General features: G+C 42.0%; 2 protein-coding genes and 1 long non-coding RNA gene across 6 annotated transcripts in view; 2 read left to right on the top strand and 1 right to left on the bottom strand.

Annotated features, from left to right (window-relative positions):
- Window positions 1–227: 227 nt before the first annotated feature.
- On the top strand, window positions 228–10,225 carry rcor3 (REST corepressor 3). Its single transcript, XM_029429124.1, has 12 exons — window positions 228–455; window positions 562–618; window positions 1,786–1,863; window positions 1,955–2,007; window positions 2,305–2,466; window positions 2,666–2,784; window positions 3,607–3,685; window positions 3,970–4,188; window positions 6,536–6,613; window positions 7,205–7,262; window positions 7,698–7,942; window positions 8,390–10,225. Exons 1-12 carry the CDS (start codon window positions 332–334, stop codon window positions 8,771–8,773), a joined length of 1,656 nt encoding a protein of 551 aa, XP_029284984.1. The 5' UTR covers window positions 228–331; the 3' UTR covers window positions 8,774–10,225.
- On the bottom strand, window positions 3,236–5,227 carry LOC115006726 (uncharacterized). The gene is made up of 3 exons (XR_003832113.1): window positions 5,166–5,227; window positions 4,090–4,622; window positions 3,236–3,713 (listed from the first exon to the last, which is right to left on the bottom strand). It is a non-coding gene; the product is annotated as an uncharacterized LOC115006726 (long non-coding RNA).
- Window positions 10,226–11,619: 1,394 nt separating the features above from the next.
- LOC115027296 (TNF receptor-associated factor 5-like) overlaps window positions 11,620–15,259 on the top strand; it is a 6,669-nt gene continuing 3,029 nt past the window's right edge. The window contains exons 1-6 of one of the 4 annotated variants that reach the window (XM_029460570.1): window positions 11,620–11,735; window positions 12,480–12,770; window positions 13,512–13,575; window positions 13,821–13,922; window positions 14,050–14,214; window positions 14,410–14,487. In XM_029460570.1, the coding sequence (XP_029316430.1) occupies window positions 12,499–12,770; window positions 13,512–13,575; window positions 13,821–13,922; window positions 14,050–14,214; window positions 14,410–14,487 (681 nt within the window). In that variant the 5' untranslated portion in view covers window positions 11,620–11,735; window positions 12,480–12,498. The other 3 variants (XM_029460654.1, XM_029460741.1, XM_029460821.1) reach the window with 3 other exon arrangements.

Here is a 15,259-nt window from a genome sequence, read left to right as displayed (position 1 = left end):
GCACTGCTGCCCAACGGTGCGTAAAAAGCCTTCCGCTGCGGTGGTTAGACCCCACTCAGCCACCGCTTTAAGCGGGTTAAAGATCGACCGGAAATGAATAATCTTACATATTAAAACTATTTAAATCAAGTGGAGACTCTTCTGTTGCTACCAGTTGGGTCTTATAGCCTGAAATGACTTTATTTAAGGCAGTGTGAGCGAAGAGAAGAGCACGACAGCGACACGGACAGAGCTGCGGAGATTGAGCGAACAGCAGCAGAAACACCTCCAGGTCCTGCTGACATTTTATACCCAGACACAGCGGCTAACAACGGTGACTTTGAGCGGTGAGATGCCGGGCATGATGGATAAAGGCTCGGAGTATTTAGGGAAAGGTCGATCAAACGGCACCAAGAGTCCGTCCAACGCTTCTAACGGACATTTTTCTGACGAGAGCGGCAGCGACGACGAACACGGCGAGTATAGCCTCGAACAGCCTCTTGTCGCTCCGTAATATGTGCGCTTTTTAAAAACATTTTAATCAATTCTCCTGTTTTTAATGCTGATTTTTTTTATTTTCAGATGTGGGAATGCGGGTTGGAGCCGATTATCAGGCTAATATTCCCGAGTTGGAGCCCGGTGAGTTTTTTACTGGTTTCTACATGAGTGACGGACGGTGGTAGCCTCGGTACATGTACACAAACTGTAACTACACACACAGCTTCATGTGGATGTGCTGGTGCGTTCAAAGCGAGACTGTTAGTAAACACTTCAAATCAGCTGTTCGTTTATTAACTTAGAGTTAATAAACTTTAATTCACTGATGAGAGAAACACGAGGCTACCTCAACTTCTCACCGACAACTTGTGACATTCATGAATATCTAATTAATAAAGCTTCATGGTTTGTTTACATCGGTCTTCTTTATTTTCCCTCCACATATATTAAATCATTTATAATACTCTGTGGCAGAGTGAGAGGAAAAATACAATAATAATAATACATTAATAATACATTAATAATAACTACTTTTAAACAAGTAAATGTAGTCCAATATTTAAAATTCAATACTGACTCCCATTTTTAAAAGTAATCTCTCATACATTTCTTTGTAATTAATTTGTTTTAGATGTTTATGTAAAAGTTTGCACAGAGAAAATATTATAGTGTGTAGTGTTTGGGACATTTTACATGTGTCAAAATAAACTGCTCTTAAATTTAGGTTTTAAATATTATACTTGTTAAATGCACATGCATCAGTATTTTTTAACTGTACAATTTATTTTCAATTAAACCTATAAATAAAAACTTAACATGTTGTGCGTCACTCTTTACTTTGAGTTGTTTTAAAATCACAGAAGAATGTGTAGGAAATAAAACAAAAGCAAAAAATACCAATTAAAATTGAACCTTTTTTTTTTTTAAAGTACCCAAAACGTCCCGCTAAAACTGGCAGTACAATTATTTGAGAACCACATTTTAATTTAAAAGTGAAGCATTAAAAGGGTTAATGATAAAATATTTCACTTCTATAAAAATCGGTCCAAATCTGTGCAGCAGAGATATCCAGACATTAGTCTCTTGACGGGTCAAACTCCACAAACCATGCATACTACATTTCCCATAATGCAACGGGTTAGTTTTTAAAGCTTTGGACAGCGCCCTCCAGAGCCACAGCAGATATTATACAGCAGGTTTCACCAGCCGAGTGGTGACGAGTAAACTGAACTTTATGTGTAACGTTGTGGAGTGGCCCTTTATTTAAGTTTATCTTTAAGTTAAGTGATGTTCTTTATGTTTATCCAGGTTCCACTAAGTACACAGATAAAGACAGCGGAGGGATGCTAGTTTGGTCTCCGTATCACAGCATCGTCGACTCCAAATGTAAGTCAACTTTGTGTCTTCTACACACAGCTGCGGTCCTCTATCAGGTCCTCAGATCAGACTCATCTTACGGTGTGTGTTTCCTCCACAGTGGATGAATACATCGCTTTAGCCAAAGAGAAACATGGATACAACGTGGAGCAGGTGGGTACGCTGTCCTGTCTCCCCATTTCAGCACTCCATCCAGTAAAATGTTGTTTTTCTCGCCACAAGACTTTACCAAAATGTCCTCGAGAGTGTTTAAATATTAAAAACCGATGTATGAACAATATTTATAAACGAAGAATGTTTCCCCGAACGCAGACGTCAGACCAGCGTACACACACTTCTATCTGAAACAGTTGCAGCGGGGGCGATATGGCCAAAATATTCTATCACGATATAGGTCATTCCATATCTCAATAACGATATCTGTGTGTGTGTGTGTGTGTGTGTGTGTAGGCACTCGGCATGCTCTTCTGGCACAAACACAACATAGAGAAGTCTCTGGCCGACCTGCCGAACTTCACCCCGTTTCCAGACGAGTGGACGGTGGAGGACAAGGTGCTGTTTGAACAAGCCTTCAGCTTCCACGGCAAGAGCTTCCACCGCATCCAGCAGATGGTAAACACGTGATGTAAAGTATTATTACTGCACTATAGTCATACAAACAGGGGACAATGTAACTCAGTACATTTACTACCGTTCTTTGCTTCTTTATACTTCTACTCCACTACATTATCCGACGGCTGTACCTTGTGGTTACTGTCCACATTAAGATTTGACGAGTAGTAAATATTCTCACGTTTCCTTCAGTTACCAGGATAAATCCATCTCCAGTCTGGTGAAGTACTACTACTCCTGGAAGAAGACTCGCTCCAGAACGAGTCTGATGGACCGACAGGCTCGTAAACTGGCCAACAGGAGCAACCAGGACGACAGGTACGGCGCGCTGATCAGCTGTGAGGGTCATAACAATTAGACGCCACCTGCGACTCGTGCACCAGCGTTGGACAGCTGTGTAGTAGGCTTAGGGATGATGGTATGCGCGTATACCAGGGTATTTACAAATCCTGACGCTCTACTTTGATGCTGTATTGGTGTGATGTATTGTAGTGTACAGCATGCGCCACCAGGGGGCGGCGGTGGAACAGGCACATGATGGAGGACGATGGTGATTATGATGCGTGACAGGACTCTGCCCCGGTTTAGTCTTCTTCTAACTCTAACAGCCGTTTACAGCCACATCATTTTATTCAAACTACAAATCTGCCACCATCGCCGTTCAGCACACAAAACCGTTTTTGAACGAAGCTTTGAAGATCCTCGAACCTTCATCGGATTAAATAAATGAGTCTCTTTTTATTAAATCAACTTTCTTTAATCTGCACTGTTTGGAGCACGAAGCGAGCGTCGACACATAACGACCTTTTCTTATTGTAACAACTCAATTCCTGATTACAGCTTGATCTGCATGTCACTGCAGCGTCCGACAGAAAGAAGAGAAATACACATTTCATTTGTTTAAAGTCCGTGCAGCATTCGAACGTTGATTTAGAATTTGAATGTCAACGTTACGAATGAAGCTTCAAACTGTTCGGTGCATCTCTTGTGTTAAAGACGTTACAACTTATTATTTGTCATATCTCGTTTTTTCCGTTCTTCTTCTTTGGTGTGACATCATGTGTCTGTTCGGGACACATCTTTGTTGTAGCTTTAATTTGTTGTTGATATTTAAACTGTGTTTTCTTGTTGTTGCCGTAGTGATGAGGAGATGGAGGAGGCCGCTCCCGTTGAAGCCAACGACAGCGACTACGACCCCAACAAGGAAACCAAGAAAGAGGTACGTGGACGCACCCGAGCTGCTGAAACTACAAACGCATCATTTTCAAATCTGCCCTGTAACTGACAAGTATTTAAAGATTAGAACATATAGCGTAATAAAAGTGTAATATTATAGATTATAAGGTTTTATGCTTTAGTCGAACCCATTTCATTATATGTGCACAAAAGACTTGTGGAAAATGTCGTGAGAGATATTATTTCTTTCTTTTCTGATAATCTTTCACAACATTTTGTCAGTTTCAGTTTAAATCCGGCAGTAAGCGGCCCTGTGTTTCCTCCCAGCAGAACCAGGTGGAGCCGGTGGCGCCGGGCTCAAAGGTGGCTTTGGGTCGGCGGGAGCACCAGACCCTGCAGCACAGACACCACCAGCGCTCTCGCTGCCGCCCCCCCAAAGGCATGTACCTGACCCAGGAGGACGTGGTGGCCGTGTCCTGCAACGCCTCCGCCGCCAACACCCTCCTCCGTCAGCTGGACATGGAGCTGGTGACCCTCAAGAGACAGGTAGGAGGATCTACAGGACTCCTGCTCCTCTTTACCAGCTCAATGTGACTGACATGTTTTATCTCTGACGTCCACCTCAGAAAGAAAGAGGCTGCAGAAGCTTCTTGCATCAGAGTAACACAGCGCTAGTTAAGTACTTCCTTAGTTACACTGCAAAGGGACGGCTAACAGCTAATTCAGCATACTTTTAATGGAGACAATTTGAATAAATGTAAACAAATAGACAAAACAAATATGGCTTAAGTTGGAGCCAATAGCTAAGTCACTGAATCCACGGCTGCATTATACTTCCTGTTTACATCCCCCAAACCTTCCAAATCATGGGAAGTGTAGTCCAAAACTTAAAGCTGGATCAGGGGTGACGTACTACAAGAGGACACCGTCAAAGGAAAGCCGTAATGCAGGCTGTGATGTCCTGATACGGAGACGAGCAGCTGTGAAACATATTGAAGCTGTTTTACTGATTTCATTAAAGACTAACTGTAGTCAGTACGCACTCTTAAGATGTGTGATGTAGGAAAAGAACAACACAAATAAGTAATATACTATATCAGATGGTGCTCTGGATCAACCTTCACCGTGTCCTATCATTTCAACACAACTAGTGACTGAACTGTCTTCATACCAGACTTACCACAAGGTCCATTTAGTAGCTGTTCTGGAGCTTTCTATTGTATCACACACTCTTGATCATCAGATACAGTTTGTAGCCTACATGTTTAGTTTTAGTCCCATATTGAGATTGAAAAAATGGAAATGTGAACATTCACATGGTGCTGATGAAGATGGTGTGAAACAGTCAAAAGCTCTGGCACATCTAATGAGAAGACATTGGAATAATTACACTGTAAACAAACACACATGAGTGCCAGACAAATGGACTTAGCGTTAGCTTGCTAACATTAGCATGTTGCTGTTAGCACATCAGTGTAAAGACAGTTGTTTTGTGACATCATTGACAGACGGTAGTCACTCACCAGACATTCAGAGGTCATCACAGGAAACAAGTCTGCTGCTCATTCATTAGATGAAACGTAGGCAGTGGACTGGTTAGCTAGATCTGTTTGAGCTCAGGTGAAAGACCCCAGGTGTGTCCCTGAGTCGTCCTGTGCAGTGCCTGTCCCGGTTACTATGCTGCCCGGGCTGTACCGCCCCCGGCTGGTGATACCTGCTGGTATCAGTACACTGTGTGAAGCAGGTCTGCTCCTGAAGGGTGGTCATTCAGAGATTAAAGGACATTACAGCCACATTTAAAGGAGATTACAGCCACATTTAAAGGAGATTACAGCCACATTTAAAGGAGATTACAGCCACATTTAAAGGAGATTACAGCCACATTTAAAGGAGATTACAGCTACATTTAAAGGAGATTACAGCCACATTTAAAGGAGATTACAGCTACATTTAAAGGAGATTACAGCCACATTTAAAGGAGATTACAGCCACATTTAAAGGAGATTACAGCCACATTTAAAGGAGATTACAGCCACATTTAAAGGAGATTACAGCCACATTTAAAGGAGATTACAGCCACATTTAAAGGAGATTACAGTTACATTTAAAGGAGATTACAGCCACATTTAAAGGAGATTACAGCCACATTTAAAGGAGATTACAGCCACATTTAAAGGAGATTACAGCTACATTTAAAGGACATTACAGCTACATTTAAAGGACATTACAGCTACATTTAAAGGACATTATTACAGCTACATTTAAAGGAGATTACAGCTACATTTAAAGGAGATTACAGCTACATTTAAAGGACATTACAGCTACATTTAAAGGACATTATAGCCACATTTAAAGGAGATTACAGCTACATTTAAAGGAGATTACAGCCACATTTAAAGGAGATTACAGCCACATTTAAAGGACATTACAGCTACATTTAAAGGACATTACAGCTACATTTAAAGGACATTACAGCTACATTTAAAGGACATTACAGCCACATTTAAAGGACATTACAGCTACATTTAAAGGACATTACATCTTCATTTAAAGGACATTACAGCCACATTTAAAGGACATTACAGCCACATTTAAAGGAGATTACAGCTACATTTAAAGGAGATTACATCTTCATTTAAAGGACATTACAGCCACATTTAAAGGAGATTACAGCCACATTTAAAGGAGATTACAGTTACATTTAAAGGACATTACAGCTACATTTAAAGGAGATTACAGCCACATTTAAAGGAGATTACAGCTACATTTAAAGGAGATTACAGCCACATTTAAAGGACATTACAGCCACATTTAAAGGACATTACAGCTACATTTAAAGCAGAGAAAAGACTTTTGTTGAAGCTCATCTGAGATTTTCTGTCTCCTTCTGCAGGTGCAGAACGCCAAACAGATGAACAGCGGCCTGAAACACATGTTGGATGTTGGGATTGAAGAATTCAAACTGGCTGAGGTACATCACTGATGCAAACATATACAATACATACCTCTTACACCACCACACCAAACATAAAACATGTCTTAAAGAGTGACTACGCCCAAAAGACAACTATCAGTTTATTACTTTTAAAACAACTTCTCACCATTTTGTCAACAGTTAATCGCACATGTGCTGGTAGATGTATTTATTTATGAAGTAAGCAGAAGCTTGTTTAATTAATTAAATAATAGCTAATAAGTAATAGCCGTAAAATAAATAAATAAAAAATAAAAAAGTAAATAAAATGGAGAAAAGTCTTGATGAATCTAATTGATTGGGGGCAGCGTTTGAAGCGTTACGACTCAAACACATGCATTTTCGCAAAATCCTGACTTTATAAAACACTTTAACTTTAACCACATTAACAATCTCACGCTTGTGCACTGCGTGTTTTATAGTAAGATTTTAGTCAAAATGTATGTGTTGGGACGTAGTGAGCATACGACATGATATATAAAAGTATGTAAACTGATGTTTTTATATAACAACACACACACACACACACACACACACACACACACACACACACACACAGTAGTTAACTGTCAGTCATTGCTGTTGCAGTGTAACCAGAAGGTGAACGCCCGCTGGACCACAGACGAGCAGCTCCTGGCTGTTCAAGGTGAGCTTCATCCCCGATGACTTCTATCAACACTGTTTTCACTGTAAAGTCAGTCAAACAGCAGTTTGAGCGTCTTCATCTTCAGTCGTGTGAAGATTTAACACAGGGACAGGATCAGGGATCCTAATAAAGAATAAAGAACTGTGTAGTTCCTCTGCAGCTCTACAGATATTTCCAGCCTCTTTTAGCTGGCAGTTTTGGTTTTTCGGTGCATTTCCTGTTTAGTGATAAAGCCACTGTGCACTTCCTGCTTAGCAGACAGACACAGTTAGAGATTATCTGGTGAACATAGTGGAGCATTTAGCAGCCAAAGAGTCAGATATTTCCCTCAGTCCTAAACATCTCCCCAGAACACATCTGCACCACATAAAACCTCCTTCAAGAGCTTATTTTTGTCCGCCTAGTTTGGTCTCAGTTTAAGTTTATGCTCTTCAGGTGTTAGGAAATACGGGAAAGACTTCCAGGCCATCGCTGACGTCATCGGTAACAAGACGGTGGGCCAGGTGAAGAACTTCTTTGTCAACTACCGGCGGCGGTTCAACCTGGACGAGGTGCTGCAGGAGTGGGAGGCCGAGCAGGGGACGCAAGCTCCCAACGGAGACAGCGCCACTTCTGGAGAGGAGGGGAAGACCAGCTCCACCACTCCGTCAGGGAAGAGCACCGATGAAGAGGACGAAGAGGTGAGAGTATTCAGCTGTTATATGTTTTATATTCCATTTTGTGCATAGACGACAACACCTGCTTCACATTCATGCTGAGCATTTTCCAGGTTTCACTTTGTTTTATATAAACAATAATTCACTTCAGCCAACATTTAGTCTACTTGCTTTGTTACGCCGTCCTGCGATGTTTGGTGTTTCCAAAGGTCTTAACTACAAGAAGCAAGATGCCTCTTTGTAAATCATGGAACAATCTCTCTCTCTGTTCCTTTTTAAAACATTAATACAAATACGTTGTTTGGGAAAACCTGGTCTGTATTTCACTTACTTACCCCCCCTTGGAGGTCCCACCCCCTCCATGTTGGGAACCATTGCTTTAAGGGACAGTTTAAGAAAGTGAACATGTGAATGTGAATGATGTAGACTTGCAGTGAGTTAATTATGGCCCCCGCCCTCTCCTCTGTACAGGGTCAGGTGACCTCCTCAGGTGCGTCTCCTGCTGCCTCCTCTTCCTCTTCGGCTCAGATTCCGGTGACGTCCACCACCTCCTCCTCCTCCTCCCTCCACCAGCCCCCTCCCCTCCTGCGGCCCTCTCTCCCTGCCACACCCTCCCTGCACCGCCAGCCGCCGCCCCTCCAACAACAGGCCCGCTTCCTGCAGCCCCGCCCCACCCTGCAGCAGCCCCCGCCTCTCATCCGCCCCTCCAACCCTCTGCCTCCTCGCCTTAACCCACGCCCACCCGCTCCAATGACCCTCGGCAGCAACCCAGGGGGGTCAGGTCCAAGCTCCGCCCAGCAGCCCCCCGGCCTGGCCGTCCACCAATCAGAGGCCTCGTCTTCCTCCCTCCTCTGACGAACGTCAGACTGAGATTCTGTTAAAGAAAATGTTCAATCTGAAGCTGCTGTGTTCGTGTCCTGTGGGAATATCTGAGTCTTCAGAACAATGACAGCGATGTTCACGGCTTCTGATCAGGTGTTCTGCTCTTACCACACGAGAACGTGAAGGTGACACATTTATTAGGGGTGTAACGATTCTCCGACAGAAGTAGATTAACTTCATAAATTAACTTAACTAAATAAAGAGGACCAGTCTACACATTGCTGACAGTCATCCTGAGAGCTCCACGTGGTAAAATAACGAGAGCTCAACAGGCAAAGTTTGCGTTGGAAGTGGGCTGAGGGTGGGGGGGCAACATGGGGCCGTGGACGTCTTTGTTGCGGTTTCAGAACCGTTACCCCCCCAAAAATTTACACAAAACGCAATCCAAATGTTAATAATTTGGAGAACAGTATTTTCGGAGTCCCACAGGACCGACACGCAGCAGACCAGCTGGTTGATGGACACATGGATTTTAAATCTTTGTTTAGTAAAAGAGCTTTGACTACAAGTCTTACAGTCTTTAGAAATCTGTCACACAAAGTGTGCAGATTATTAAAGAAGAGGCTTTTCATTCACCAGACATGTGGCGTCCCACAGGATTCAATCCTGGGCCCCTTCTTGTTCTCCATCATTATTCCTCCACTTGGACATAACTGCATTAACCACAAACAAAAATGGCACACAACATTTCAAAGTGAGAAATTGATCATCAGCTCTCACCAGCAGCCTAGGAAACACTAAAAGCTGGATGTTGCAGTATTTTCTACAGATAAAATAATCTTAAAGTCTAAAATAACTTTAAATTAGGAACTTTAATCAGTGTCATTTCTTATATTAAGAAACTCAACATTGTTATTGATTTGTTTTATTCTTTATCCTCCACCTTCCAGAGTCTCTGCTGACTTATGTGTTTCTCAACCCTCTCTTGAAACTTACTGATGTTGTTTGTTCATGTTGTGGCTGTAATGAATTCTGCAGCTTCGGGGACACGAGTGGGAAACTAAATCACTAATTTTCCAAAGGGCTTTATGATCTTCACTGTATACGATCTTCAAGCCTAGATTCAAATAAGGAAACACTTGAGGGTGATGTTTAAACGGATCAGTCTGGTGTATGTTTCACGTTTAGACTCAAACCAACAACGTGTTAGTCCGCCTCGAAATACTGTCTGACATCCTGTCTGCGGCTCTAAGCCTCAAGCCCATTGGTTCTTACTGAAGACGTAAATCTTTGAAAACACAAATATATAGTTTCATGTTTGAAAAGGTCTCAGTAGTTTCCGAAAACATCTGGTCGCTGTAGTTTTTATTAAACAAACAGGAGGAAATAGTGCCTTTGTTGGGGACTATTTTCAGTGGCGGATTCATCCACATTTGGTGCTCTAGTGAGTATTTGTGGCAGCAGGACAGTGTGTGTGTGTGTGTGTGTGTGTGTGTGTGTGTGTGTGTGTGTGTGTGTGTGTGTGTGTGTGTGTGTGTGTGTGTGTGTGTGTGTGTGTGTGTGTGTGTGTGTGTGTGTGTGTGATTGAGTCAAAATAAACTACAGTGTGTTCATAATGAAGGAACTGATGTGTTTTTAATAGTTTTTGTAAAACAATGGAGCTCAGCGGCTCAGAGAAAGAAGATAAATCAGGCTTTGATACACACAAGACTTACTGTAGATACACTAACTGTTGGTTTGAGTCTGTGCATGAAGGAATATATAAAACACACCAGAATTATGCTTTAATGTGCTACTGAGACAAAAACGATCGCAGTTTATATGATTTGTTATTGTTGTTATTATTAATATCCATGGTAACTGGTGGTAAGTGACCTCTCTGACAGTCAGTGCTGTGAACATTAGCATTAGACATCTACGTGTACAGTTTGGTATCTATTGGAATAATTTGTAACCTGCTGTCCATCCAATCATCTGTCAGTAACTCGTAAACTAACTCTGTGACGACAGTAAAGTTTGACCCAGACGTCCTTGAGTGTAGAAATGTCTTCTGATTGTTCTGTCGTTGAGTTTAACTTCCTCAGAGAAGCTGTTGTTTTTCCCACTTGTTGAAATTTCATTTTGAAACCTAAATGTCATCTTCGTCCAGTCTGTCTTTTCATTATTTATTCTTCTTCTTCTTCTTTCTGGTGCCACCAGTTTGGACTTGATGTAAAAAACTCATTGTGAAAGTGCTCTTAATGCTTTTTGGACAAACATGCATCACGTGGTTAAATGTATCTGGAGTCATAGAGTCCTTTGAGTTTCAGTAGAACTTGTAAAATAGTTGCTGTTAAGTTGAAGCTGCTGAGACGTCTCATTAAAAACGACATTTGTATCATCTGACCGTTTATATTCTTCAGATCTGCTGTGCACAATGTGTGTCTTTGTGTGTTTTGTTTAGATTTATTTTATTGAAAGATGCTCATTTGTGAGCTGCAGAATCGTTTCATCGTCCATTCAGGAATAAAAAAGTTAATTTAAAGTGTGCAGATACTCACAAATGTACTTATTATAAACATAATATTGATCCACTTAAATATATAAGTAAAATATTGATATAATAACCCTAACCTATAATAAAATATAGTAAATAAATAAATACACACATACATATTTTTAAAAATAATCTATCAGTTTAATTTAATTTAAAAATAATTAAAATGTAATTTATAAACGCATAAATAATTATAATATTCTGCATGAGTTGTATTATTATGAGTACTTTTGAGTATATTTTGATGCTTAAGTATTTCTATAGAGATGTTTGAGTAGCTCGAGTATTTACTCAGTAGTAATAACAGCAGGTTGTTGACGTTAAGTCACTTCCTGCAGTTATAATTTCCTGTTCCGCTGCCGCTGCTGTATCTCTCAGGTGATCGATAGTGATCAGTAATATCGATCAGCTGACAGTCTGCAGCTGTTTCAGGGACTTCGCACAGATTCTCAGACTGAGGTAAGAACATACAGTAAACCTCTAAAACCTTTTGATTGTCTGTTGATGGAAAGTGAAAGTAAAGCAGCTCCGGCGCTCAGCGGGAACATCAGGAGTTATTATTATTATTACTAATCAGGTCAAAGTGTAAAATGTGTGACTCGTACTTCAGGTTGTTTTAGTGAAACTGTTTTCACGTCAGTTTAAAAGTTTAGTTTTAAGGTTTTTAAAAAGTGAAAAGCGGCAGAAGCGGAGATTCCTCTGCAGTCTGAACTCCTTCTGACACAAACTAACAATCATGTGTTTTACTCAATATGTTGATTTATGTCGCATTGATGATGATGCTCGTTATTATTACGTTATTAGTATCTAACCGCGCGCGGGTGTGTGTACCATCAGCACGTGGGATGGCTCTGACAGGAGCCATGCTGCCGAGGAGGCACAACTTACTCACTTGCTGAAGTCCTTTTTAATTCAGGACTTCTTCTTTAAATGGAGTAGCTTTATTATTACTTAAGCTTATCAAGAAAGGCTGTATTTAGATGTGTAATCATAATTTGTGACTTGCATATAAAGTCTTTTTTGTTGTTTAGTTTTTGGACATCCTGACTTCTACACATATATGCACATCCTGCCATCATTTAGTCTTAACTACCGGTTGTTAATGCAGAATTATTTGCTCTTATTTCATTAAAGCTCAGTAACAAAACATGATTTAATGTAAAAAAGTATCATCAAGGCTTTTACATCACGTGATCTGTTCAGTCTGGCCTCCTGCAGACTCATGGCGACAGCAGACCCAAAGCTGAGAGGATCCAAGGAGTCCAGTTTGCAGTCTGAGGACTCCGCCAGGGGGTCCGAGGACTCAATTCTGGGGTCCGGGGAGTCCAGGATGAGCTCCTGGGAGTCGGCGCTGCCGTCCATCCAGCACTGCCTGAAGTTTGTGTTGACGCTGAAAGAGCAGTTTGTTTGTCCCATCTGCAAAGGAGTCGTGCTCAACCCTCAGCAGAACTCCTGCGGACACATCTACTGCTTCCTCTGCCTCCAAGCTCTGCAGTAGGAGCCAACACAACACTTATCATATTAGACAAACATGCTGTATTAATCATGTTACATGTCTAACCCTTTACCCCTTTTATTTTAACCCTTGTGCCTCACTTTAAAAAAAAGTTGCTCTGATGTCCTCAGAGCCGGGGTCTTCAGGCCAAGGACCCCCGAGCTGAACTGGGCCTACAGGAGTGTGTAGGGCGGCCACGTACAAACATACGTTTTTATGCATACATTACTAAACTATTCAAATAATAACACGTAGCCGTAGCTAACTAGTTTGTCGCTACATGCCGCACATTTAGCATGCAGGAGGTTAGCTTGCGTACGTGTTTTTAACGAATACGCTGATTTTTCTTTGCTTATAATATGTTGGATTCATGTTACTGTAATGTGTATTTTTAGACATATTTAAATTTTGGGATCTTTTAAAAAAAAAAACATTGATAAACAATAATTTGGCGGCCTCGCTGCAGTAATTCTCAGGACCCCAAGGGGGGGCTTAGAGAACAAAAATGTCCGTGTTATATGCTATACATACATGCTATGTGGGGGAAAATAGTCAAAAGTAAAACTTTGAAACCAGTTGAGCTTCTAAAATAAAATAAAAACACATGGCAAAATGTATACCACTTAACACAGCCCAAATAACAAAAGGCCAAACATCGTGAGGCACAATGGTCCCGCTCTGAAGGATTCATCTCCGTCTGTGGCGTCTTGGTACGAACATCAGTCTGCTTTATGTTTCAGGGAGAGTTCCTCTCCGTCCAGCCCAGTGTGTCCCGTGGACGGAGCTGTGATCACACCAGCTGAGGTCAGATCCAAACCTGCAGCTGCACTTTCACACAGTTCACCTCATCACAACCTTTTCATGTAGTTTCCTTTAATGGCGACAACTTACATTTTGGAATAACATTACATCCATTTGTCCAGAGCCTCTTCCAATACTCCTGAGCAGTTGGTGTGTTACGAGTCGGAGAACAGGATGGTAATAATTACGCTGTTAGAAACATGTGGCCAAATTTACCAAGACACTAATCCGGAGTTTTCTCCCGGCAGGTTTTCCAGGACAACTGCTGCAAACGAGAAATCTCCAGTTTAGAAGTGTACTGCACCAACTCCCCAGCATGCACCTCTGTCGTCACATTACGCCACCTGCAGGTAGACGTGAAAAACAACAGTTCAGTCTGACAACTCGTGTTTAAAGAATCATGATGTGTGAATATGTACAGAGCATAGACTGTAAAGTGGACAGAGGTTTTATCTTCCATCATTTGATCCTCTGCAGAAGCACCTGGGGTCGTGTCAGTACGAGCAGCTGCGGTGCTGCAATCCAGGCTGCACGGCGGAGCTAAAGAGGAGACACTTGCAGGAACACCTGACCTCCACCTGTCCTCACCGCATGGAGTCCTGCCCACACTGCCAGCAACCGCAGAGACTCAGCCTCATCCAGGTAAGGTCATGTCCAGACAGGCACCAGGTGGGGTTAACAGACGGAGAGTAACAAACAGTCCTAACACACATGATGTCGCGGTCATGTCTTGGTGCAGCTTGTTTCTACTATGAAAGCAGAAATACATTCTGAAGTGAAAGTGAAAGTAAAACGTCCTGGTGATGCTGGTGTGTTCGTGGTGACTCTGTTCTGTAGGATCATGTTGAGAGCTCCTGTCCCAAGCTGGAGGTGGACTGTCCTAACAGATGCTCCCTGAAGGTTCCCAGATACAAGGTGAGCTCGTTCACCTGTAGACAGCGTGGTGGACTATACCACGGCTCTTGGGGGGGAGCTCACTTCGAGAGATGGCAGTGCTTATCCCTGACCTGCACGTCACTCCATGGGGATGATGTTCTATAGTTTATGGGCATAAATAACACACAGTGTGTCAAACTGCTGATCTTTGAGTTAAAGTGAGTGATTGATATTGCGCCCCCCACGCTTCGATGGTAAAGGCAAGAATAGCGTGCATGCTGGTATCTTTATTTAAGTGAATGAGTGATAAATCCCCCTCATGTATGAATAATACATCATTATATTGTTATATAATCATCATTATAGATCCATGATGATGAAGATACAGAAAAATAGAAATGAATGGAAGAACTGAGACCCCCCCAGGTGTGCTCATGTCTTCTTATTCATTCTTTACGACCTTTGTACTGGACGTGTATCGTGACATGCTCGAGCCAAACAAAACAGGACCCACGAATAAAACAGTTACAGAAACTCCACAGAGACAAAATACACAGGAATCAGCTGTTAGCAATGATTCACATAAAGACTTTAGAAGACTCCACTAACCAATCAGGATGAAGAATCATCTCTCTCTCTCTCCCCCCCCCCCTCTCTCTCTCCTCGCTCTCTTTCACCCCCTCTCTTTCTCTCTCTCTCCCTTTCTCTCCCTCTCTCTCTCTCTCTCTCTCCCCCCCCCTCTCTCTCTCTCGCTCTCTTTCACCCCCTCTCTTTCTCTCTCTCTCTCCCTTTCTCTCCCTCTCTCTGTCTC

The sequence above is a fragment of the Cottoperca gobio genome, chromosome 1 (assembly GCF_900634415.1).
Source record: "Cottoperca gobio chromosome 1, fCotGob3.1, whole genome shotgun sequence".
Lineage (NCBI taxonomy): Eukaryota > Metazoa > Chordata > Actinopteri > Perciformes > Bovichtidae > Cottoperca > Cottoperca gobio.
Note: the sequence above shows the minus strand (reverse complement) of the source record. Positions and strands in the feature narration are given on the sequence as shown.